Here is a 27,797-nt window from a genome sequence, read left to right as displayed (position 1 = left end):
TGAACTCTGAACAAGTGAGTCTAAGTCTCTTGCGCTATGTGATGCCTGGAGTTTATCTTTTTATAGTGAAAGAAGACTGTTCCCTTAGTGTCGTTCTGACAGTGTTTTAAGGCTTACGTTGATGACCCAGGGCCCTTGGTCTGAGAACTGGAAGACGCCCCCCGGGTCGTCATTCTCCAGGATGACGATCTCTCTGCTGGTGAAGCCGGCCTTCAAGATCTGGTTCTCCACGTTACTCCTGATACACACACACGCACGCACGCACGCACACGGGCACACACATGCACACACACACAAACACACGGGCACACGCACGCACACACACACACACGGGCATACGCACACACAGGCACACACACACACACATGGGCATACGCACACGCACACACACACACACACACGGGCATATGCGCACGCGCACGCACACACACACACAAGCATACGCACGCACGCACGCACACACACACACACGAGCACACGCACGCAGGCACATACACACACACACACACACACACACACTCATGCACACACACACACACACACACACACACACGCACACACACACACACACACACAGATACAGGCGCACACAAGAAGGTGGACGCGCACGCACGCACAAAAACACACACACACACATAAACAATTACATGGTTGATAATGGATGTTGACGAGGACAAAATGAAGAGCAGATACGGTACAGTGGAAAGAAATATGAAGCGTGAAGGGAGCGATGAAGAGGGATATTATTGGCCATCGCCGTCGGCAACCGGGGACAACAATATTCCTTTTCACACTCATCACTCGTGGAACAATAATGTGGGGAGAAAACCTCTGAGTTGGTCAGCTCAAGACAAAGTATGTCTGACTCATCCAGTGGCAGGCAGAAGAATGAAACGCCTAAACTTCTTAACCTTGAATCCTTAAACATTTCTAACTAGTGGAGTCCTCGCATTCTTCCTCGTTTGTTCGTCACCGACCCCGAGTGCCAAAGGCCTCCGGTTTGGAGTAGACTTATTAACACTGCCAATCAACTGCCCTTCCCCTTCCTGCCGTCCCCCTGCAGGAGTGTGTGAATGTGTGTGTATATCGGTGTGTGTGTGTGTGTGTGTGTGTGACTGCGTGCCTGTGTGCGCCTGTGAGTGTGTGGGTTTTTGTGTCTTTTAGTGTGTGCGTGTGCGTGTGTGTATGTGTGTGTGTGTGTGAGTGTGTGTGTGTGCGTGTCCACCGGGAGCCCAGCACGCACCACGTAGCGGTGGTAAATTAGAGACAGAGAGCGGGACAGAGCGAGGCACAGCAAACAAACAGCCGCAGCCGAGCCACTGCCCGCATACAAACACGGACGCCTTCACAGCGGCGCACAATCGCCGCTCGTTAAACCAGAGAGGGAAAAGGTTCTTCATTTACTCCACAACAACCCACTGCTTCCTTTAGCCTCCCCCCGTTTTACACCTCGACAAAGTCCCCGCACCCCCCACAATCACCACCACCACCACCACCACCATTCCCGCCCCCACCACCACCCCATTCACCACAAGCACCACCCCCACCACCGCCACCACCACCGGCACCAGCACCAGCACCACTCCACTCTTCCCCATCCCCACAGCAAGCAAAGGTCCCCAGAAAGTCCTGAAGTGGACCCTTCTCCCATAAAACAGAGTCTTGATTCACGCCACACACACACACACACACACACACACACACACACAATGGCGGCCGGCTCCGTGCGCCGCACTTACCCAAAGAACACCACAAAGCGCGCCGTCTCCACCCTGCCGGAGAGCGATGGGAGGGAGAGAGACACACCGTTCTCATCAGAGCTCCTCAGAGCCCCCCCCCCCCCCCCCCCCGACACAGCACACCCCCTCCCCAAACACGGACACACACACCGCCCCCCCTCCCCTGATGCACACGCTGACGGACTCTCGCGTCTCCAAACGTTGGGCAGAGGGGGAAGCACGCGAGCATTGAGGCAGCGCTCACTGCTCCACCGGGCTCTGATACGTGAGGACGACCGCATGCAGCACTGGGACAACAGCCTTTAGCACTGGGACAGCAGCATGCAGCACTGGGATACAGCATGCAGCACTGGGACACCAGCATGCAGCACTGGGACACCAACATGCAGCACTGGGACAAAGCATGTAGCACTGGGACAACAGTATGCAGCACTGGGACAGCAGCATGCAGCACTGCGATACAGCATGCAGCACTGGGATACAGCATGCAGCACTGGGACACCAGCATGCAGCACTGGGACACCAACATGCAGCACTGGGACAAAGCATGTAGCACTGGGACAACAGTATGCAGCACTGGGACAAAGCATGCAGCACTGGGACAACCGCATGCAGCACTGGGACAACAATATGCAGCACTGGGACAGCAGCATGCAGCACTGCGATACAGCATGCAGCACTGGGATACAGCATGCAGCACTGGGACACCAGCATGCAGCACTGGGACACCAACATGCAGCACTGGGACAAAGCATGTAGCACTGGGACAACAGTATGCAGCACTGGGACAAAGCATGTAGCACTGGGACAACCGCATGCAGCACTGGGACAACCGCATGCAGCACTGGGACAACAATATGCAGCACTGGGACAGCAGCATGCAGCACTGGGATACAGCATGCAGCACTGGGACACCAGCATGCAGCACTGGGACACCAGCATGCAGCACTGGGACACCAGCATGCAGCACTGGGACAAAGCATGTAGCACTGGGACAACAGTATGCAGCACTGGGACAAAGCATGTAGCACTGGGACAACCGCATGCAGCGCTGGGACAACCGCATGCAGCGCTGGGACAACCGCATGCAGCACTGGGACAACCGCATGCAGCACTGGGACAACAATATGCAGCACTGGGACAGCAGCATGCAGCACTGCGATACAGCATGCAGCACTGGGATACAGCATGCAGCACTGGGACAAAGCATGTAGCACTGGGACACCAGCATGCAGAACTGGGACACCAGCATGCAGCACTGGGACAACCGCATGCAGCACTGGGACAACAGTATGCAGCACTGGGACAACCGCATGCAGCACTGGGACAACAGTATGCAGCACTGGGACAACCGCATGCAGCACTGGGACAACCGCATGCAGCACTGGGACAACCGCATGCATCACTGGGACAACCGCATGCATCACTGGGACAGCAGCATGCAGCACTGGGATAAAGCATGCAGCACTGGGACAACCGCATGCAGCACTGGGAAAAAAACATGCAGCACTGGGAGTGGGCGTTCATGATTCTTGAGATCTCAAGAACCGAAACCCCAAGTTTCCCATGTTTGGGGTCAGAGAGGTGAGCAGCATGGAACCCTGCTGGGTTGAATGTTGTTAAATGAGTAACACCCCCCCCCCCCCCCTTACCTATCCAGCGAGAGCAGCAGCGTCTCGTTGACCTCTGGGACATCGTCGGCCATGACGGTGAAGTTGATGAAGGCGTCGCTCTGGCCCGACAGGAAGACCACCGAACCCCGGAAGGGTCGGAGGTCGTCGGCGGTGACGTCCCCCCGGCCGGCGCCCACCGCCCGCAGGCTCCAGAACACCTCGGCGCGTCCGTCCGTCCCGTCTCGCCGCAGCGCCAGGGACACCTTGTGGAGTTAGACGTTACCATGGTTACCGGTGACAGCACGGCTGCTGGTCACTGCTGATACACTAGTGTACTGTACGGGTCATTCTTGTGATTACTGGTACTGGCAAAATAGAACAAAACACACCACAGACGTCCGTCTGATACAAAACACGTGTTTCTTTTGTATTTAGAATTAATATTATAGATTTTTGATGTAATTCACTGTGCATTTTGTGTGTTCCATAAACCCCATTTAAAAAAATCCTTCAGACATTCAAACCATTCAAAACGATCGGCAAATCCCCTCATTAACAAAAAGTTTTTAGAGAATGATCCTGAGTCTGGACCAGGGGCATAACCACATTGCCCCCCCCCCCCCACGAGTATGGAAAAAATAAATAATAACAATCCTAAAATCAAGCCGACAAAGGGGGCTGGCTCTCCCTTTGTCTACGCTGATTGATCCACAGTTTGAGATCTAAATGTCGACAATCAAGCCCCCCCCCCCCCGACAATAAAGTGCCACTCCAAATATAAGACTGGCCCGAGCTGGCCACCACAGTAATAAAGTCCTGGCATCGCCCCTGGTCTGGACACATTGCAAAGCCAATCAGGACTGGACGTGAGCGAACGTCCCGCCCTCAAACTGAACCTCGCTATAAAAGCAGCCGGGCTTCGGGGGCCCTACCGTGGTGGCGTTGGCGTCCTCCGGCTCGACGACCGCCAGGGTGGCGTTGCTGGTGAATCCGATCTCCCCGTTGGCGATGTCCGGGGTCACGGTCAGGGTCAGGTTGAGAGCCCCCCCGAACCGCGGGCTGATGGAAGGGATGGGGGTCCGGATGTCCACCAGCTCCACACTGTCCAGCTGGAGGAGCGGGGGGGGGGTATAAGAGGGTCTCTGAAGCCACAGGAGGAGGACTGAGGGAGCCACGGGCCTGATGTCTGCATTCACATATATCTTCATGTCATCACAGCCTATCACTGGCTGGCTGTGCTCCCCTTTCAAGTGGGAGTTGTAAGGGTGTGTATCGTTGAAGAGGATGACCATGTTTCATGAGGATGGAGATACACGATACTACAATGGAAGTCGGCCTGCTCCATGAGCTAATTCTAGTTGATTGCATATTTAGGGGGTTTAAGCAGACGATAGTTTGTTCGGGACAATTCGTTTGACCAAACCAAGCTCTTTTCTCGAATTTTCCGTTGTTATTACACTTATAATTATTATAAATACCGTTTTTTATACAGCATCATCTGTACACATATATATATATAAACACCTACCTTGATTTAATTAAATTGTGATTACAATTTTACTTTGCTCTATCTGATTTTATAAATACTAGTAATTTTACTAGTAAAAAAATACTTACTAATAAAAAATAATAATAATATATTATCTAAGCACTGCCGAAGGGGGCTGGCTTGTTACGCATTTCCCTGCCGGTCAAACATGGAAATGACTTTGCATGAGACAAACAAAAAAAACAACCTCAACTTCAGCCAATTATCATCATCATCCTCCTCATCATCATCATCCTCCTCCTCCTCCTCATCATCATCCTCCTCCTCATCATTATCCTCATCATCCTCCTCCTCATCATCATCATCCTCATCATCATCACCATCATCCTCCTCCTCCTCATCCTCCTCTTCATCACCCTCCTCCTCCTCATCATCACCATCATCCTCCTCCTCCTCCTCATCACCCTCCTCCTCCTCATCGTCACCATTATCCTCCTCCCCCTCATCCCAGGGATGCAAACACATGTATGACAAAAAAAGAGAGCGCTACCCAAAGTCGGAAAAAATATGACGGCGTAATATCCTATTAACATGAGAAGGCCTACGCTATATGCTTTAATAAATAGGAAATTCAATTTAGCATACACTGCTTCATAAGAGACAGACGGACAGACAGCACCAGCTAATCTTAAGCAAAATGATTGTGTCTTACCTTTATTTATGTGGCAGTGATCTCATCCCGTGGTGTAGCCTACCACGTCCACTTAGTTAAACAAGTTATCAAAGTTATCTGAAAACTAGTAGGTACTGGTCCACAGCGTCCCCATTGAATCCTACGGGAGACCCTGTCGGAGACCCTCTCCGTAGCTCTACGTGCGCATGCGCATCCAATATTTAACTATCAGGCAAGGGCTGTGATTGGTCCCCTAACAAAATAATTTCCGGAATCACTTTTCTTTACTTCGAAGGCTCGAGGGGTCTCAGTCAGATTACGGATTATTGACACCTGCACGCGCGCACCGATCGACACGCACACGCCCCCCCGCCCAAAAAAAAAAAAACTCTTCGGATCTGCACGAACCAATCTATGATAAAAAAGCGACTCGCGCCAAAAAGTGCGCCGTTTGCATGTCTGTCATCCTCATCATCACCATCATCCTCATCATCACCATCATCCTCATCATCATCCTCATCACCCTCCTCCTCCTCCCCACTCACCAGTATGAGGAAGTGCGCTCCGTTCTGCAGGAAGGCGTCGTTCCTGATGGGAAGCTCTAGCCCCGCCCGCTGCTGGCCGTCCGAGAAGCGCAGGCTGAGGGAGCGGCTGACGTTGAGGACGTGGTCCCGGGCCAGGCCGGGGTCCAGGGGCCCCGCGGGGAGGTAGAGGGCCGTCAGCCGCAGGGCCACGGCCCCCAGGGCCCCGCCCTGCCGCAGGAAGCCGAGGGACAGGAAGCGGCGGTCCAGGTGGCTCTGGATGCTCTGCTCCTCCCGGGGGTCGAAGCCGAAGGAGCCGTACACGTCGTCGCTGTCCTGGAGGTAGAACACCATCTGGGTGGAGGAGGGGGCATGGAGGTTAGAAGTCGTCAGCCTCAGACCCTGTGGTGGGTGGGGGGGCGGGGCTTAGCGTCGGCGGCAGGCAGGGGGGGGGGCAGCGAGAACCGGCGAATCGGACGCAGCAGTGGGAGACGAGCACGATGAGGGAACAAGACCTGAGCACTGGCGTGACGTCTCTTTCTCTTAGAGTGAGGCCGGGTCAAACCCATGCTGGTTTGCACGAATGATTGTATTTTTATTGGTTTTATGGAGTCTATTGGCATCATGTTATACTGTTGTGATCTGTTGCTGTGCGTATTCTTTAATATGTTGTACTTTTCAGCCATCCTGTGCCTAGCTTAATATCTTGCCAAAGGATTACAGTTGAAAATGAGCCTGCTGGCTAACACTGGCACATTTACAGACATGTAGATTAATGTGCACTGTCTTTTAAATAAATGAAAAAAACATGGCTATCGGAGTGACATGAACTCAGAGGCATTCAGAGTACATGATGTATATAGTATTTATAGTGCAGATAGTATATGTACTGTATATGAAAGGTGATGTTGAACAAGCCTAGCCCGAGCCGTGGAGGTTGGGCACTCAAGTTTTCCCTCCTCCGCTCAATAAAAGGCTTTACCTTGAGCTCTGTGTCCTTCCTTCCTTCCCCTGAGTATTGAGAAAGCTCTGCTACAGACCCGTATCAATCGTTGATGCATTAAGCCTTATTGAGTTGTGTAACAGACGGTTGTATCCTGAGTGTATCACAGTGAATTTAATTCAGGTCATTGTCATTCAGGAGCTGGTTTCGAGGATCAGGACGTCTTGCTCAAGGATGCCTACAGGTCGGTAGTCTTCAGAGGCTGGGGAAGCGAACCTGGGACCCTTTTGGGCGGGAGAAATACAGCCTTTGTTCACTGTGCTATCTTGCACCCTTTATGAGACGGATTCACTGGGCCTTGTCTGAGGGGAAGTTTAGATTGGAGCTTTAGTGGGAGGGTCTCATGAACAAACCCCCTGGAAGGGAGAGAAACCAAAGCGAAAAAAGTGAATCATCTGGTGGTAAAGTGATAAAAAATTAAATAAAAGAAAATAAATTAAATAGATATATATTTGACAGAATTATTCCTCTCTTTTGATTGAATGTGTTGAAAGGAAGCAGAGATTTCGGAACTATGATTCAAAGGTGCGTCAAGAGGGAGGGAGGGAGAGAGAGCGAGAGCGAAAGAGAGAGAGAGAGAGAGAGAGAGACCACAACTGTGAGCACTAGAACAGAGCGGCGAGCTAAATCCAGCTCAGCCTCCTCCTCTTTAATTAACTCACTGGAGCCGGCTACCTCTGGTGACCTGGGTCCCTCCGGTGACCCCTACAGCACCGCTCCGACCCAGAGGCCGGTCAGCCCTGACCCGGCAGCCGCTCAGCTCCGACCTATCCCCAGGGGGCTGGCTCTCCCTTTGTCTACGCTGATTGATCCACAGTTTGAGATCTAAATGAGGCGTAGCGTCCGTTTACCGAACGCTTTACCGCAAACGAGGAGCGTTCTGTTCCGGTTAATCCTTACGGGAATTTTGTGCGGAACTGTCAACAGACACATGGCCGACAGACTCTCCGCCGTCAACCCCCCAACCCTGGGGAGGCTGTAGCTGTGTGTGTGTGTGTGTGTGTTCACTGTGGGTGGGGGGTAATATGTGTCAAATCCAATGAGCTGAACACAAAGTGAGCCTGATCTGCCCACTGCTTTCACACATCGCCGCAGGACAGAGCTGGGTTAAAGATGGAAGCTATAAAAATGCCTGTCTCACCCAACCACCCACATATTTAGAATGCACACACACACACAAACACACAAATGCTCACATGCACGGACAAACGCACACAGGGACACACATGCAAATACATACGCATTGATGGATATACACAAATGGGCGAGCAATACAGACATATGCATACAATAGTGTGTGATTTAGCCACATTAAGAGAATAGTGGTAAGTCATTGATACTCCCACACACACACACACACAGTTACATATAACAGGTCCAACCATATCCTCTTGCAAATTGAAAGCCTCACTATTCTGATCAAAGTTGGAGAAAACTGGTTCTCTCTCTCTCTCTCTCTCTCTCTCTCTCTCTCTCTCTCTCTCTCTCTCTCTCTCTCTCTCTCTCTCTCTCTCTCTCTCTCTCTCTCTCTCTCTCTCTCTCTCTCTCTCTCTCTCTCTCTCTCTCTCTCTCTCTCTCTCTCTCTCTCTCTCTCTCTCTCTCTCCTGACCTCCATGGGCTCGTCCACCTCCGCTCCCCCGGTCACGGTGTCGGACAGCAGCCGGAGGAGGAAGGCCTCAGCCTCTTCGGGGAGGTTGTCGGGGACCACGTCCAGGACCAGCACGGCGCTGGTCTGGCCGGCGGCGAACAGCAGTGTGCCCGCCGCGGGCGTCAGGTCGTCGGACACGGGCGCGCCGGGGGTTGAGTTACGGCTCACGGTCCAGTTGACGGACACCTCACCATGGTTACCCCCGTTCCTCACCACGGAGATCCCCTCGAATCTAACGGTCGAACCCCGGGGGACGGTAGGGGGGAGGGGAGGGGAGAGGAGAGGAGGAGAGGAGAGGAGAAGAGAAGAGGGGAGAGTAGGAGAGAGGAGGGGAGATTAGGAGAGAGGAGGGGAGAAGAGGGGAGAGGGGGGGGGGGGAGATCGAATGGATTATTGTTTGCATCCTTACAGAAAGTTATATAGATGTATAATAAAACCAGCTTAATGAAGATGCAAGATGTAGCTGGGCAATCTGATTTGTGGACTGGATTATATGCTTTGGTTAAACGCACAGAGTGCATTCTAGACTATTAATGCCATATCATTACAAATCAAAGTGCTGAACTTTAGAAAAGTAGAAGATAGATAGTTGTGGATATCTCAACCTAATTACAAACCTTCTGTTCTGGTCTCAGAGACTCTGCACTTTATTTGGAACTAGTTGTTTTTTAATCTACGCTTCACAGATTGTAAATCGTTGTTAAGGCGTCTGCTATATAAATGTAAATGTAAAAGTATTTTAAACTTGTGTACACAATTAATGTCATTTCCTTTGATCATTTTATCATTATGTTTGTATGAACAGTAATTTATGCGCCCTTGGCCGGGTCTCTCTTGGAAGGGAGATTTAAAACCTCAATGAGACTTTCATCTGGTTAAATAAAGGTTGAATCAAAAATCCAAAAGAAAACATTTGAGGGCTTCTTCTTCTTCTTCGCCCACCTTTGCGTGACGTCCTCGTTGATGCTGACCGGCCGGCCCGGAGCGGCGGCGGCGCCGACCAGGGACAGCACGCCGTGAGGCTTGTCGTTGGGCTCGATGGTGACCAGCACGGCGGCGGGCGCCACCAGCACGGCGTCGCCGCGCACACTGTCCTCCCGCAGCACCACGCTGAACGACTCGGCGATCTCCGGCACCGCGTCGTCGCTCACGTTGAACAGCAGCCGCGCCTCGTACACGAAGGGCGGGAAGGTGAGCGTGCGGACCGCCTGGAGGTCCGTGAAGTCCACGGCGGGCGTGGCGCCGGCGGCCCCGTTGCTGCTGACTACCACGTAGTCCACGGACACCTGGGGGGGGGGGAGAGAGGCGTGAGGACGGGGATACATGGGGGAACTGGACAATGGGTCGCCAAAGCTCTGCCCCGCGACCGAACATATGGAGGACGACTGGAGAGCGGGAAACACCTAGCCTGGCTATTGCCAGACCAAGCTCAATGGTAGATTGCACGTTGGTCTGGGGATGCGGCTGTCATTTTCTTCAGCACAAGAGGCTCGAACAACTGGCCTAGTTCAAATGACTGTACGAAATTCGGGACTTGCCGCCGCTTCCCTGTCGTCATTGTGTTAAACCAGCCAATAGCACGCCAGAGGGAAAAGCCAGCTTGGTGATTGGCTCCCGAAACAGCGTATCGGAAGCAGAAAGAAATGCATTGCTCCTCTCCAGACCATGGACATATTATAGAATGGACACCGGATTCCAAAATGGCGCCCATTCATACCTATGTAAACTCCTCAATGGCGCAGGGCAACATCAAGGAGAGATATGCTTCCGCATCACGGGAGCCTAGCCACGCCCTAGTTCATGATGTACCGGATGCAGAAATATTCTTGTTTTTTAGTATTGTTAGCATTGTAGCATCATAAGCGAGAGGACTGAGCGATCGCAGTCGCATTGTTTACCGACCATGGAAGTATAGGTTAACTTCATAAATATGAAAGATTGCTCCATATAACATATAATACCAACAACATAGTAAATGTATGTTGGCCTAGAAAAAAATACAGTTCAATGTTATTGCTTAAGAAACATATTCCATCCAACTATTTACGAAAAATGCTATCAATAATTTATATACAAATAAATGGTTACATATCGATCAGCAACGAGGTTGGAGTAGCCTACCCTCATAAATATTTGTAATAGGCCTACACCATCATTGTTACCTGTCATACATAGCTAAACAAGCAAATGAAAATTAAATACTAACACAACTGAAATGTTTATTAGGCTATTTACAATATTATAAAAATGATACCGTAATGCACCCGTTCTTTGTCTTTGGATCTTTTGAATGAATGGATCAATAAATGGTGAATCGCAATGATCGCAAGCAGAGGAACGTGAGAGTCATTGAGAAGCAGCTGAACCAGCCTAAAAATCCCTTTATCACTAAATCACTTTTAGTGATAAAAAGTCACCACAGTGCCTAAAAACCATCAACGTCATTCATGTTAAGTAAAAGGAAAAACCTCGGACACGAGAAGTTAACGGAGCCGTGCACTAGGCCCTCTCGAATGCCGGGCCGAAACAGCATTTGTTTCACTACGACTCCTTTCAGCTGCCCACCCCTCGTTCTCCAGCAAAAAATAATAACATAAAACGGCTAATAAAACGCTTGAGGTGCATTTTGAAAAGAGAAAACGTACATGTTTTTAGGTCATGGCATAAAGATAATTATGAGCCTTTGATTGATTGATATCCAGTCATTTTTTGCAGAGACGCATTCCTGTTCCCCACTTGTGTTGGAGTGAACGGAGATATCTACTTCTGGGCCCCTTGAATCGAGGGACCCGTCAAAAGCCCGCTTAAACAGCTGCAATACCAGACTTGGCCACTGAGCACTGGGGGCTTGCTCCAGACCCTTCTGTAGGGCGATTTGAAATCGCCGGCAGAATGGGCTGGGGGTAGCCAGTCAAGGAAACACCCTAACAGCTGCTGTTTGTGTTTCTCTGGTGTTTCGTAGTTAAAAGGGTCTCCGTCAAGGAGGGAGCTTGAGTGTAACTTTATTGGGGGGGACTAGCGGGTAAGTGGTGGTGCATCCAGACCCTGTCAGTGGTCAAGACGTGAGGGGCTTCCAGCGGTGTGGTGAGCGGTCGGAATCTAGCTAGCCAACGTACGGGCGTTTGGTGCTTTGGACTCATTAAACATGAGAGGAAACATTTAGGTTTAGAAGTGAAATAGCTGTTTGTTTTAAGAGTCCGCCGGCTTTAGAACGCCAAACGAAGCTGTAATCTGATTGGATGCGCTTCTTGAGGTCAGCGTTGAGGTGGAAAATACGAGCGGTCCGCTATGCCGAGGGAATCACGAGCTCTCGGTTTGGCTTCAACGTCTGACTCCGTAGGAACACGGTGGCAACGCTGGCACTGAACGAGTCCACTGCTTTCTGCTTTACATTGAGGGCATTTAGCAGACGCTTTAATCCAAAGCAACTCACAACGGTCCATACACACATTCACACACAGACGGCAGTGTCAACCACGCAGGGCGACAGCCAGCTTGTTGGGAGCAGTCAGGGGGAGGCGTCTTGCTCAGGGACACCTCGACACTCAGCAAGGTGGAGCCTGGGATTGAACCAGCAACCCTCCGGTTAACAGTCAACCTTCCCTTCCTCCTGAGCGAGTTCAACCCCAGCACTTTACCACCCTATGACCAATGACCCCCTGTAACAGCACACACACACGCACGTACGCAAGCACGCACACACACACACACACACACACACACACACACACAACCACACACACACACACACGCATACACACACACACGCACACACAAACACACAACAACACACACACACCAGCATATCGTGACCACCCACCTCGGTGTCGTCTGAGCCGATGAGCGGGCCCCCCTCAGTGAGACGGCCCCGGGTGACGGTGAGGGCGATGACCCCGGCCGTCTCGGGGACCCCCAGCGAGGCCTGGGAGAAGCGCAGTGGGCTGTCGTTGCGCCGGACCCTCAGGGCCACCATGCTGCCGTTGGGCCTCAGGAGGGCCCCGCCCGCCACGCCCGTCAGACGCACCCAGAACACCTCGTCGTCCTCGGGGGTCTGGAGGAGGGAGAGGACACATACACACACACACACACACACACACACACAAGTAGACACACACACACACAAGTAGACCCACGCACACACAAGTAGACACATACACACACACGCACACACAAGTAGACACACACACACGTAGACACATACACACGCACACACACACACACAAGTAGACACACACACACAAGTAGACACACACAAGTACACATGTACGTACGCACACGCACACACACACATAAACACACGTACACACACACACACAGACATACACGCGCACACACACACACAAAACATGAGAAGGATAATTCAAGCTGCAATCTGGAACAGCCACTTCACTTGACTACCATTAATAAAAAAAGATATGTATAATATCTGTCCACTAGCCTTGTGGTCTTACTAATGCAGTTACTCTTTTCCTCCTTAGGAACCATCTTGTGCAGCACAGTGCAGAGGCACTCCTATCGGGTGTCTGTTCTGATTGAGACTGAACTGAGGCAGCAGCCACTGGATCAACGACTTCAGGACATAAGGACTGGGTTCAGGGCTCCTGCTTACCTGGTCGTTCTGGATGGAGATGTTGAAGACCACCACAGCCATGCCGGGGGGGATGGTGATGTTCCCTCTGTCTGGGCTGAGGTCCTCGATGGCCGGGTTCGGACCCCCGGACACCTGGCAGGTAGGAGGGGCAAACTGATGAGGGGACACTCATATGGACCGTGGCTCAGACTTAGATCAAATGTGTGTTAGACATGTTTGGATCTTCCTGTGAGTTTGGGTCCTTCTGGCTGTAGAGCTCTTACCTCATAGTGGACGGTCACCGTTCCATACGTGCCCTTCTCTCTGACCAAGGTCAACGGCACAAGATGGCTGCCGTTCTTTGGTTCATCCACGGTGATCTCTTCGGTCTGAGGGGAGTGTGCATCCGGTGGGAAGTTTGTTTTTTTAATAATGAGAAAACAAGCGATAAAGATAGAGTGTGGTTTGATAAAAACAACATACTGTAAGTATCAAGTACAATTCACTCGCACATTGCTTGAAAATTGCAAGTGTCAAAAATAAGCATTTCAGCAAATTTGTAAAAATAGTCTGGCCATCCCAGAGAAAACAAACAATGAAACAAGCTTAAGAAAAAGCAAAGGGCAGGAAAGGCCGTCTGGAGAACAGAACCAGCAGTCTAGCACACACACTGAGACTGGAGGGGCTGTATCGACCCTCAGTAAGTCAAATCGTTTGTCGGTAAGAACCCCTCTGGCAGTAGGGTGGTCGACTGATCTCCGATAAGTAGACGTTGCCATAGTTACCCCTGAAAATACCAACACATTGTTTTCCCCGGCGAAAATGTACAAAACTAATATATATATTCATATTTAGTTTATTTGTTTTTTATAATTTAAAAAGTTGGGAAGAATCGCAAACAAAACCCATCTTTGTACACAGGTGCAGAGAAGCGTGTCAGGAACACATGGGGTTCTTACAGAGTTGAAGGCAATGATTCCAAAGGCGTTGTCATTGGACAGGATGGTGACGGTGGCTTTGTTCGGCGTTCCCAGTCTCACGCCATTGGACGAGCTCTGGGAAGGTAAGAAGGAGTGTTGAGGTAAAGGTTAGCTTTCCATAGATCCCATGTACCCCTTTAACGCAAAGAAGGATTCCCAACAAGAAAAAGCGGTTAATTGGTTTGTGAATTCACACGCATAAAGAAAAAGCCCAAATCAAACGAAGACCCTGCCCTGTCCACTGAGTTCCCTTGAGCGCTCCTCTCTACGAACGAGAGGTCCCTGCCAGAGCGACGGCACAAACGCAGGAGGCGCTGGACCTGGCCCCAGCCCCTGGCCCGGCTGCTGTGCCAGGCTGGCTCCAAGGGTCAGTGTTAGGGTTAGGGTTAGGGTTAGGGTTAGGCGGGTTCTACTCAGCGGGCTTCAGGACCGCGCTGCCAGGCTGGCTCCCAGCAGGGGCGTTAAGGGCCGCTGGGCTCTTTCAATCAGGACTCAAGACCTGAGACACCAACCGTCACCACTCACAACCGTCACCACTCACAACAATCACCACAAAGCGGCTCTACCAAGCGCACACACCGAGTTGTGTTTTTCTGCCTAAAAAAAACACACAATATAGCCAACGGAACCGCTTCGTTCTCCTCCCCAGAAGAGTCGTCTGTTCCTCAGAGGAGAGCCAGCCAAGCCTGCTCCTAGTTTTTCTCCGGTGCCCGTGTTGTTTTGGTTTTGGCGACCACCCTGCGACGTGTTTGGAGCGCGCTCGCACATTGGAAATCATTGTCGGGGCATTGTCAAACATCTGGTCAGGCTTCAGATGAGTGTGTAGCGTGTGTGTGTGCAGTGGCATGGTGAGGAGACAGAGCGATGAGCTCTGGCACTGCTGCCTCTGGTCAAAAGCCAATTACAGAGCCCTACACAGAATTGATTTGGTTTTGTTTTCTTGTCGTTTTCATACGCTGCCAAAGACACAGCAGGGGGAGGCCCAGGGCGAGAAACAGCTACACTGATGGGTCTATCTGTGTTCAGTTGTTGGGAACATAAAAAAATAATAATAGCACAACAAAAAGAGAGACTGAGAGACAGGGAGAGCGAGAGCGAGAGCGAGAGAGAGAGAGGGCGAGAGAGAGAGGGCAAGAGTGAGGGAGAGAGAGAGAGAGAGAGAGAGAGAGTGAGAGCAAGAGAGAGTGAGAACAAGAGAGACATGGAGAGAGAAAAGAAGAGCGAAAAAGACAAAGAGAAAGGGAGTGGGAGAGAGGGATAGGGAGAGAGAGGGAGCGATAGAAATATAGAGAGAGGAAGCGAGAGAGAGAATGAGAAAGTGCAAGAGAGAGAGAAAGAGGAAGAGAAGGCGAGAGAGAGAGAGAGAGAGAAAAGGTGAGAGAAAGAGAAAAGGAGAAAGGCGTAGAGAAAGGGATAGGGAGAGCGAAAAGGAAAGAGAAAAACAGAAAGGGAGAGAGAGAAAGAGAGAGAAAGATGGAGAAAGAAAGAGAAAGGGAGTGAGACAGAGAGAAAGAGAAAGGGCAAGAGAAAGAGAGAGAGAGAGAAAGAAGGAGCAAGAGGGTGAGAAAGAGAGCGGTCGAGAGAGAGAGAGAGCACAAGAAAGAGAGAAAGAGAAAGCCCTCTCCCCTCTCCCCCTACACCCCTCTATTCACAGGGCTTTCCCAGCTGTAACAGAGCTTTCTTTGAGTCGCTGAGCTCTTGTAGCGGCCGACACGCAGACACACAATCGACACGCTCTCACAGGCCAGGCCCTACCCGGGTCCAGGAGGCTGCTCCCTGTGGCACAGATGGACACACACACACACACACACACACACACACACACACACACACACACACACACACACACACACACACACACACAGGCACACACACACACGCACACACAGGCACACACACACACACACGCACACACACACACACACACACACACACACACACACACACACACACACAGGCACACACACACACATTCACACAGGCACATAGACACAGCACAGGCAGACATGCACCCGCGCATGCACACACACACACACACACACATACACACAGGCACACAGGCACACAAGCACATATGTGCACACAAAGACACACACACACACACACACACACGTTCAAGGATAAATGCAGACAGTCAAATGTACACACACACATATCCTCACGCTCACACGTACACACCCATGGGTGCACAGAAACACACACACAGGATTTAGCGTTTTTCCCTATCCCCATTAGTCTTCCAGTCTGGCCCTGACCCTTATTCCTTTTCCGATTCTTCCTCATCTGCCGGCACAATGCCCGGAGCAGCGTCAGCGTCAGTGAGGGCTGCACCCATCCAGCACCACCCCACCACCTGCTCCCATCCCCGGAGAGTCCACAGGGAATACCGCCCGGGTTTCCCGAAACCAGCGCCTCGCACCACATCTGCCCGGCCAGCCGCTGTGAACCATAACACGAGCGGACACGGTCGTTCATCAAGCTGTCCACAAACGACGGGTTTGGCCCCCTGACACCCCGCTTCCTCTCACTTTCCGTTTGATCGGGCGGCGCTCTCGGTCGCTTCCCCCGGGCGGTGTCCCGGTAAGCCGATAGCGTAGCATTTGGCAGGAGCTTTGTCCCCTCTGTGGTGTAAACACATGGTCGGCTGAACGGCCCCCGGCCCTTCTGCTAATGCTTGTCCAATGTATGGGGATCCACCGCATGGGGCAAATCAAATCTCTTCCAAAGTGGGTTAGATCAAAATGTCCTCCGAGACCGCCTGGCAGAGGGAAGAGGTTTGGCTGGTGGTGACTGATGTTGTCATGAGGCGAGCGGACCTCGCTGAGACTAACCGGTGTTTTGTGGCACAGTCTTTTTGACCTGTCTGGAGACATCGGGCACTCAGACAGTGTGTGTATGGGCATGCCTCCCCATGCACTCACACACACACACGCACACACATACACGCACGCACGCACGCACGCACGCACGCACGCACGCACGCACGCACGCACGCACGCACGCACGCACGCACGCACGCACGCACGCACGCACGCACACACACACACACACACACACACACACCGTCCTTATCCATCAGATACTACCATGGAGAACGCTGCTAGGGACAGACATCCCTGCTCTTCATGCTACATGAGGCATTCGTTCGACAGGGTAAGCGTTTACAATGCAAACGCAACAAAATTAAGAGTGAGAAACAAGTACATAGTGACTGAAGCCACTGCATAGAAACTCCACAAAGAAGACCGGGTACAATGGCAGGAGGCAAATACGAAAAAACGCCTCGGTTTCCTTTGCCCCCGCTGCCCTGTGATGTGTCACGGAGCACAGAGAGGTATTCACGCTCCCTCCCACCAGGGCTCGGCTATTCCTTTTATATTCTCTTTACAGCCGACGAACAAAGTCTCACACACTGCTTCACAATGTGTTTCTTTTTTGGAGAAATACATTTGTGGGCTCAATCCGCTGCAGTGGCGACGACATCTGCAAAACAACCAAACGGCGGGAGGAATGGGAACCATGTGAGGGGTTTCTGGGTGTTTGTCTGACGTGAGGTGAGCCTGTGGAGGCCGTCCACCGCTGGAATCCTGCTCTCAGAGGGGTCTTTAGCAAGGGGAGCCCCTTTTGTCAGACCTCCACTTCTTCGCTGCACCCCGGGCCAGCCAGGCAGGAGGCCCATAGAGCAGAGACATCAAAGCCCTTCCAGCTGCAGGGGTTGAAAGGCAAGGGATGCCCCCCCCCCCCCCCCAACCTCGCCCACAGACACACGCACGTACGCACACACACACACAGAAACTCTCCATTGGTTAGACTTGGGGTGAGGTTATAAGATGCTTTGGGGTTGGAATAAAAACAGAACAGTAAAACTTTGTGGAGTCGCTCCAGAGAGGAAAATGTCACACAGGACGAAATGAAAGTTTACCGCACACAAACACACACATGCATATGCACACACACACACACACACACACACACACACACACACACACACACACACAAACACACAAGCACACAAACACACACACCCACACACACACAAAAGCCAGACTGCACACATACCTGTAGTCTGAGGTTGAAGGTGAAGGTCTCGTCGGCCTCGGGCAGGTTGTCGTCCTCCACGCCGATGAAGATGGTCTTGATGGACTCTGAGGTCAGCAGGAAGGCTGCAGCCGTGCTGGAAACAAAGTCTCCCGTGTCCTCTCCCTCCAGCTGGGGGGGGGGGGGGGATAAACACAATGTTTACATCACTTCCTAGCCACAAGCAGCCCACTAGCTCCCCTCAATGTACCAGTCTGTCTTCATTTAGTTCTACACGACAGCGAGCCAGTACGGATCTACGCCTGCCCCAGCGCAGGGAGTGCAAGCGTCCATTTTCCGCCAACATTTCGTTTTCCAACTTCTCATCCACACTTTTCATGTGTCATCGGGGCCGTGATCCTGTCAGTCTGGCTGGGCCTGCTCGGCTCCTGTCGCTCTCTCTCTCCCTGTGCCACCGCTGCCCTTGGTATCCTTGGCATCCTGGCTCCCGTGACGGCGATCCTGTAAAGCCATCAAGAGGCAGAGGAAATCCCCTGGACCGCAGGGAGCTCCTCAGCCAGCGCTGCCCGTACCAGACAACCGCTGGCAGCAGCTGGTCGGGGCTCCCACGTGGAGGAAACCAGCCTCCACAACCCCGTGTTGTGACAGCGGGAGAGAGCCTGGGGAGCTGCTCGTACCTTGGGCACCGGCGCATGGAGGCCCCACTGCAGGACCACTGAGAACGAGGGGAGTAGTAGCAGAGGCGGGGAGTAGTCCCCCAAAGGAGTCTGATGACTGAAACCCATCGGTTTGTTTCTGCGTCGCAGTTGTGGGTCTGAGTTAACATGTTGTGTTGGTTTGATGGTGGCGTCAACAACAGCATGGGAGGTAGTAATACAAGCTTCATACTGAGCCTTTTATGAGAGCTAAGCATTTTGTGTAAGTGACTTAATTTTATATGTGAGTAACAGCCTTCGATCAGAGACCATCGCAGCGGCCAGAATGCATTACCAAAGAATAACGGCACATGATGCTGTTGCTGTTTTTTTTTGCCATTTATGATCAGCAGCACATTTCGGAAGAATCTTACCAAGACCAGCACTGTGACATTGACGGGGTCGCCCACTCTCTCCACCGCCAGGCGGACCACCGCATCGCTGCTCTCGTTGAACACAAACTGGGTCTGCCCCAAGAACCTCAGCTCGGCCTGCTCAGACGCGGAGCCGGGCTCCGACCAGAGCAGGATCACCCCGGCTAGCAGCAGCAACAGGGGCATTCCTGAGGGGGAGAGGGGGCAGGGAGATCAGACGTGGTAATTACCCCCGCGGGTGGAGGAAGATAGTCATGTGTTTTTTTTAAGGAAACGTCAAATACCATTATAACTGAATGATAGGCCGGGATAAAAAATAGGACTGTTGCACCCTCATGACATGCGGAAGTGATCTCCTTCTTCTGTAATGGATCATTGCTCAATGCGTGCTCAGTTCAGCCCCACTGTCCTAGGGTTCTGCGGACTCTGACGAACCGTCACTCCTACACTCCGCGTTTACTTTCTGTTTGATTGTTAGATGAAAGACCTTGTTCACTCATCCTGCAGAAGACACATTTCTATACTTGCGATTAAAGTGTGTCAAATTTCTCTCACTAATTAGCGCGCAAAAGACACTTAAATTGCCTTCCACTCCAATTCCAACTTTGGCAGTGTGTCCCAGTAACACAAATGCATTAGTCACAGCTTTTAAACTTGTTTTTAGAGCACATGATGCCGGACAGAAGTCAACGGTCTGGAGGGGAAACATGTTATTAAAGCACATCTTGTAAGACCTCTGCAGTGTGTTGGCCTTGCTGGTCATTGTGATACACATTTTACACGTGGCAAATAATTCCTTTTGTTTACTTCTGTTGCCCTCCTCCTGTTGTCATAAGTGTGACAGTGGAGAAGTTCATGATTCGTTCCTGAAAACATGCATGACCTTGGGACTAACAATAAATATAGAAATAAACACAAATCAACCCTTGCTTTGCATTCCTATGGCTTTACCACCGTCTTATCTAACCTGGTCGTGTTTGAAGACGTGTGTCGATATTAACTTCAAGCTGATGATTGTCCTTCACCTGATCTGTAAGTACCGTTGGCTAAAAGCGTCGGCTAAACAGATACACCTACATGCAACTCAATATGCCGAGGCTGTCAGGTAACTGACCGGGGTAATGTAAACGGAACGTCTGTACTGACTCATAGCACTGTGCCTCCTCTCACTATGGCCTCGTCTACCCGGCTCTCGCGTTTCCCCCGCACCGCCTCTCTTCTATCACCTAATCAGCTCCCGTCTCAACTCTCTAACCCAGAATGCTCCTTGCGTGGTGAGGAGCCTCCGAGACAGTTGTCAGGGACAACACAACTAAATAAACACCCCAGTAGGAAAAGTTGGGGTGGGGCTTTCTACTTAATGCTAAGCTGTCGCCACTAAGACCACCACCCTCCTCCATCACCGATTCCACTGGTGCAGTCAGCAGCTCTTATCAGGCTCAACTCATTTATTTCCTAATTTGCCCCTAAATTGCAAGGCAGGAAAGAGACAGCCTTAGCAGCGAAGTCATGCCATTTTCTTCGATTTCATTCACAGGAGAGAACGCCGAAGGGAAAGTTGGACAATTTCACGACATGTTCCACTGCTGCTGAAGCGATCTGGGTTACTCCGGGGATCGCCGGAGCGCTCGGCCATCCATCAGCCTGGACGGCCAAGCGGTGCGGGAGAAAACAAACTGTGGCAGGGCTACGGGCCGTCGGGTGTCACCTCAACAAAACGAGCAGGAGGGAAGAAGAAGAGCCCGTGTGTAGAAGTGGGTCGGAGTGTGTTTTTGTGTGTGTGTGCTTTGTGTGTGCATGTGTGCATACATGCCTGTGGTGGAGGGTGTGCTGTGAAACCCATCAAAATTGGATTAGGCACTGGTGGGGTGGGGTGATGGTGTCCCAGGACAAAGGCAGCCATGGAGGGGGGTAAAGCTGGTTGCTCTCCCCTGGGGTTGGGAACTTCCTGAACCTCAGGCTAAGGGGTCTTTGAGAGGGAAAAAAGACTTTCTAATGCCCGCCTCACTGGAACCGCCTCTAATGACTGTGCTACTGTGCTTTCCAACCCCAAGGATGTGCACAGGTTCAACGTTATCCCAATGAGGCTTAAAAACGACAGAGCTCACATTGTGCACTAGGTCAATTTCTTACACACTTTTTTGTAATGTTAACACACACCAATTAACACGCGCGCCCCTGAAGACGCTCACAGAAAAATCGACAACCGCAAACATGCCTCAATGTTCTACACCAAGTTTACGTGGCTCCTTCCACTTAAACAAGTCTCTTAAACGGCATCTGCTCTACTGAAAGATCTGAAGCCAATTCATGCACGCCTAAATAGCTCCGTGGCAGATGCCCCAAACGGTGCCAAAGAACATCCCTCAGCCGGCCTATTCTTTGATTGGGACTGTCGCAATTGCCCAACTCACCATCCCCCACCGCCCCCCGTCCCCCACCCCACCACCCAGACACCGCTATTGATGCCAGCCGCACACAGAAGCGTGGGGCTATAGAGGCTCAGTGACCCAGACGACGTGGTTCTGCTGTGGGGGCTCCCAAGGCGAGGCAGCTGCTGTGCGGATGGCACAGGTCTGATGATACACAGGGAGGGGGGGGGGGTCTTTGTACTGGGCACAGAGTGCCGGTGCCAACACTGACCCCCGTGCCGTGGTGCTCTAGACGGACCACGGATGTGTCTGTCACTGCTCGAGCCAGCGTTGAGAGCCTGTCGCACACCGCTGGCATTGATAAGGACGCCTCGGGGAGATGGGAGGGTCAGAGAATAGAGGCCACTTGTGAAATAAGGTTTTTTTTTGTGCGTCTGCATTTACAATCTGCTATTTTGTTATATATCATGCTTTTATCTACGCTTTTATCCCATGTGACTCGTGAATACAGACACATTGAATTAATGGGCAGGTGGATGTTAGGCACCTTGCTCCAGGAGAGCTACAAGACACCAGGACACCATAGTCACTACAAAATATCTCCACCCTGTGCCTGTTTCATGCTTACAAATATCAACACCCACCGATATCAACGCATGACGCAAGTGTCGACATTCACTCTTCATGCAGAGTGGAAAAGAACATAAATCGACCAATATGGTGGCCTGATCTGATGTGGCCCTCCTGGGTTACATCTGGGGGGGGGGGGAAAGCACAGCCTACAAGGCTCTCATAGACAGGTGGGAACACTGGGTGCTCAGAGATGTGAGAGCACACACTGCCCATCACAAACTGCCAAAGAAACCAAGAGTGGGCGCTGGGACACGGTCCTCTTCGCGGGCCAAAGACAACTCAGTCCACACTGAAAATATGCAGAATGCAGAAACGGCTCTGGCTCGGTCAAACTGTACACAATCCCTCGGTATGGATATTGATGTTACACTGGCCAAATATTTCAACTTTGGTGCACATTTGAACGTGTTGGCACAAAAACAGACACACACACACGCACACGCACCCGCACACACAGACACATACACACACACACACACACACACACACACACAAACACGACCCTAACCGCCCCAGAATCCAGATCCTATGTCAGTCAGTCGCCGCCTCCACCCTCTCTCTTTGGTTCCCCTCCGTCAGACCCTCCTCTCTCACTTTCTCGCCCTCCTCTCTGTCAAGGGTGATGGATGTGACCATGACGGATGGCCTGTCGTCAGGACAGCTGTATCGGCCGCATCGTGTGAACTGCGACCGGCGGGCGGCCAACAACAAAGCTGGGGAGATTCCTGGGAGATAACAACCGCAGGAGGTGGTGGTTCAACCCCCCCTGCCCCACCTCCACGCCCGTCACCTCTCAGCACCTATGACCGATCTTCAGGGGGTTGCTGATACACTTGGAATTCCTGCAGATGTAACATCCAACAGACACACACACACACACACACGGACACACACACACACACACACACGTGGTAGTCTATCAGATGTCCCTGTCAGAGGCACGGTGTCTTGTTGCAGGGCTGCTTGCGGGGGTCAGAGTTCTGACCGCCCTCTAGGGTTTCCCTTGACGGGTGGCGGCGCACCGTAATCTGCATCCATTATTCACCGCCGCCACTCCAAGGCCGCCCTCGCCCGGCAGCGTGTTTCGCCGCCGGTAGGAACCAGAGGGAGGTGTGTGTGTGTGTGTGTACGTCTGCGTATTGAGCCGGCCCTCCGCTGGTGATTCACTCTATGGAGCAGCCCGGCAGGTGGAGGGTTAGTTTGAGGTCAGCCGGGCGGTCAGGGGGTCGAGTGAGGCACGCGTCAGCGGTCAGGCGCTCATGCGTTGCATCGCAAACTCTTTTTAATGGAACAGCATTCTGGAGACGACGCCTGAATCTGTGTCTGCGCTTCTTGAAGATAGAATCACTGTATCATCATATTAATACCTTGTAGTATGTGCAACACCCTTTAAATGTTCACAATTTCACAATTCACAATTTCACAATGCGCCATGAACTGCAACCAATACGGTGAGGGATAAGTTCTCCCCCTGTGAGTTACGAGCTCCCTAGTTCACTTTCAGGAGCAGCGCAGTGGCGGTTGTCAGAAAATCAAAGGGCTTTCCTGGAATTCCTAGCCCTGCAACTCCACTATAAATACGACTTAAACACAGCGCTTGTTTTCACAGAGCCGAGGAGGCTAAGGAGGAGGGCGATCGCCGCACATCCTGTGTGTGGGCTGGCGCACCTCTGAGCTCTAATCAAGGGCTTTCCCACGCCCACATCCCCGCCACGAGGCCCCCCCTGCCTCCTGCACGGCGTCGCTGATGTTCCGCCTGCGGTGGTGTATGCAGTCATTAGCCCGACGCCCACACGCCCCCCCCCCCCTGCTGTACGCGTCCCCCAGGCGGTCGAACCCTGGCCAGTACCGCTGTCCGACCCGCCCGTCACCCTGCGGCGGACGGGGAACGGGCCGGGGCCAGGGAGAGTTAGTCGTGTCGCTAACCTCGGCCGTGCTTGAGGTCTGTGTGGGCTGGAATGCGTCGGCGAGTTCTACGTTTGCGTTGGACGCCGAGAGGAGGCCAGGTGCACGCGCCAACTGACACGGACACAGAGGGCGGGGCGGGCTGCCGCGGGCAGATGGTCGACTGTCTGACAGACGGGAGGACACTAGGACGCTGTACAAGGACTCAATTGTGCGGAAGAAAATATGTAATAATAAGTTGAGTGAGGCACTGGGTCAGTCCAAGGGGTAATGGGAATTAGTTTGTAATTGCGGTTGTCTGTTGTGCCACGGCTGTAGGGTAGTAAACAGGGTGTGTGTTGTTGATTGACGGATTGAGAAATGATACAAAATGAGCCTAGAGTGGGCCTGAAAATAGATATTTTTTACAGGCCTTCAGAAAGATATAGTTGCAATACGAATTCCTGAAAACCTCAAAACCACAAATACAGAGAATCAACTCACTGTCCAAAAAATGGTTTCCAATATTCTGGTTCACTTGCATTCACAACATTTAACTGGTCGGCCTGGGTAAATATTGCCCCTCCAAAATAAAAAGCACAATTTTTTTTTCGCAATGTTTGTTGATTTGTTGCTATTTTGCAGTCAGGCCGCCAGCCCCATGCCCCGATGTGTGTCGGGCCGTACCTCAGAAACCACCCCGCGTCCCATCTCAGTAAGGGCTGCCAGGCCTAGTCAGCTCACAACCCCATAATTGCGATTCACATGTTCATCTCTGCCCGCTGTATTTTTAAACCAGTGGACGTTCTCGCCCTGTGCACAGTTGCGGAAAAGAAATTAAGAGACTTAATAAGTGAGTGCAGCTACAGAATACGTCATTAAATCGGCTGCTGTGTTCCCCGCTGTCTGCTTTCGCCATGAAATTCCCCCAAAACATTTCCCTTTTTTTCCCCCTCTGTCTTTTTTTAAGAGGAAGGAAAAACAGAGAACCTAGCATTAGTCTTACGAGGCGAGAGAGAAAGCGGGAGAAGGAGAAAGTGTTTTTGAGGGGGGAGAGGAGGGAGGGCGGGGTGCAGAACGGCAGTCGCGATGCCCTTCCCCTATGAGGGGAGACCGAGTGTGCATGAATGAAAACATCTTTTAAAGGAACAAAAAGCATGAGGTCAGCCTGCCACCCATTGTCAAACGATACTTTTCAAACCCGGAATTTGTCCTTGAGGGGCAAGGGACTGCCAATCAAATGTGCATTTTACTGTGAAAACGAAACCCAGCGCAGGGGAGAGCCTTTAAGGAGGCGTTGGGTCTGCTCTCGGTTCTGGTTCTGCTCGCCTAATCTTAAACCATCTCATAATCGCTCGAACCCAAAACACAAAGATGTTGGTTTTTTCTCCTACTTTCTGGAAGCGAATGTCTGGAGGGGAGTACAATATCAAACACAAAGGAGGAGAAGGGGTTTGGGTTGTGTTGTCAGTGTCGGCGCAGACCGCTGACTGATTAGCCTCCTGTGACACACACCGACTGCGGCGGACAGAAAAGCACTTTCAGAGGATTAAACGAGGATGTCCTCGCCGCTCGCCCAGACCAGCGGGGCCAAATTGGAAAAGGGAATTACTTCATTGCAATGTAACCAGTCGGGCTTAGATGAAATGCTAATTGCGTTTCAAAAGAGTCCCCAAAACAGAGCGGCAACTCGGATTGGGTTAGGGATGGGGGGGGGGAGAGAAGAAGAGGCACTTTACGATTCACTGACCAACCCGGAATTTTAAGGGAATGCTTTTGTTCTCGTATGCGCCTTCTCTTTTTTTTCTGTTATTGTTTCTTTTCCCTTTTCTTGGCGACTTCCTCCCACCTTTCCTACGAACTCCTGGTCATACTTTCCCGCCTTTCTCCGGGTTTATTTTGTCTCTATACCTCCTATCCCCCCCCAAAACAACAACAACAACAACAACAACAACAACAACAACAGCTGAGATACGTCCTAAACAGCCATGTTTAGAAGGTGTGAGTGGCCTCTGTCCAGTGTAACTAGTTATATCCAGTAGGGGAGTAATGGCCACCTCAGGGCCAGATGGCTTGAGGCTGAGGACACTAAATCCCAGATCAAGCGACATGTTTGCGAATTAGCGTCCAGAGAAGCCTCTCCTTGTAGCCGCGACTGTTAAATCTGGCTGTGATTTGACACGTCTTAGCACACAATGTTTACATTCATGAAGGGTTTAAATAAAAACGAATGAATTTAAATTAAATTATTATATATTAATTTCAAATGTTACTTTATGTTACATGTTTATTATTGAATTGGCCCTTTGGACATGATAGGCATGAAAGTAATGTGATTTATTTTCAATTAGAGAACCAAGAAGGAAATGGACACGCGTCTTAGGCAACAATGACCAAACCACACCAGCTGTAAGCCCTAACGCCGCACCACACACACACACACACACACACACACACACACACACACACACACACACACACACACACACACACACACACACACCACCCTGAATTGAGGAATTCCTCCTCCTGTGACGAAATACAGTACAATAGGTGGAGTGAGAGATAAACATGGAAAGAAAAGACAAGAGTGTGTGTGTGGAGACGGGGGGCTGTGTGTCTGTTTGTGTGTGCGGTGTGTCTGTGTATGTGGGTGCGAACAAAAATGTGTGTACAAAAGAGGGCTATCAAGCAAAAGAGAAATCAGACTGTGACAAACTAAACTACCCCCATCTCTCTATCGCTCCCTCTTTCACACACACACACACACACACACACACACACATACACACACGCACGCACGCACACACGCACACACACACACACATACACCCCTCCCCCCCCCCCCCCCTACACACACACACACCATATGGAATAACTGATTGGGATCAAGTGAGGTTGAGACCAGCCCTCACTGACGTCTCCACGCTGCACTCAGCGGGTGACCCTGGTCCTGACCCATGGAGGGGAGGAGAGCCGCCCTGGGTCGCCTGGAGGAGCAAAACGCCGGGGCCACAGCTGACGTCCAGCCCACAAGGGCAGGGGAACAGTGGGGCCCTTGTGGACCAACAGAGGGCCAAAGTGCTGGAGCAAACACGGAACCCTTTTTTGTTTTTTTTCATCAAGCGAATGCCTCCCTTAAGCAGGAGGAATTCGACCTGCAACCAAATCATGATGCTTTTCATCCAACTTCACTGAATGATATCAAAGAAAGAAACATCTTCCAATTGTTTTGTACCCATCCTAACGTTTCGACCTCGTCATACAAACGCAACAATCGTCTGTATGTTGACTAGGCAATAGTATCGTGTTATGTGCTGCTACCCCCCAGCAGTCTCTGTTCACTCCGGTCTGTAAGGGACCGAGTGCGTAATTAACTACAGATCAGCGGGGAAGCCATCAGCTGTTCAGCTCGCTATCGATCCACGCTGCTCTCAAAAGACTCTTATCGACAGCACTCCAGCGGAGGGATGAGTGGCAGCTGTGTCTGGAGAGAGAGACACTGGCCGAGAGGGGTGGGGGGTGGGGGAGTTCAGGGGGGGCTTCGCCGTTGCTCCTTCAGCTC

The 27,797-nt window shown here is 51.5% G+C and overlaps 1 protein-coding gene across 1 annotated transcript in view; it reads right to left on the bottom strand.

Annotated features, from left to right (window-relative positions):
* The window catches only part of adgrv1 (adhesion G protein-coupled receptor V1), a 138,424-nt gene that overhangs the window by 106,736 nt on the left and 3,891 nt on the right, over window positions 1-27,797 (bottom strand). The window contains exons 2-14 of the mRNA XM_079751739.1: window positions 19,344-19,531; window positions 18,296-18,445; window positions 14,216-14,311; window positions 13,541-13,645; window positions 13,296-13,409; window positions 12,507-12,737; window positions 9,629-9,972; window positions 8,648-8,918; window positions 6,060-6,389; window positions 4,285-4,461; window positions 3,392-3,615; window positions 1,740-1,772; window positions 118-238 (exon numbers count right to left, since the gene is read on the bottom strand). Of these exons, the coding sequence (XP_079607865.1) occupies window positions 118-238; window positions 1,740-1,772; window positions 3,392-3,615; window positions 4,285-4,461; window positions 6,060-6,389; window positions 8,648-8,918; window positions 9,629-9,972; window positions 12,507-12,737; window positions 13,296-13,409; window positions 13,541-13,645; window positions 14,216-14,311; window positions 18,296-18,445; window positions 19,344-19,531 (2,384 nt within the window). The remainder of the gene's footprint in view (window positions 1-117; window positions 239-1,739; window positions 1,773-3,391; window positions 3,616-4,284; window positions 4,462-6,059; window positions 6,390-8,647; window positions 8,919-9,628; window positions 9,973-12,506; window positions 12,738-13,295; window positions 13,410-13,540; window positions 13,646-14,215; window positions 14,312-18,295; window positions 18,446-19,343; window positions 19,532-27,797) is intronic.

The sequence above is a fragment of the Pollachius pollachius genome (assembly GCF_949987615.1).
Source record: "Pollachius pollachius genome assembly, chromosome: 1".
Taxonomy (NCBI): Eukaryota; Metazoa; Chordata; class Actinopteri; order Gadiformes; family Gadidae; genus Pollachius; species Pollachius pollachius.
Note: the sequence above shows the minus strand (reverse complement) of the source record. Positions and strands in the feature narration are given on the sequence as shown.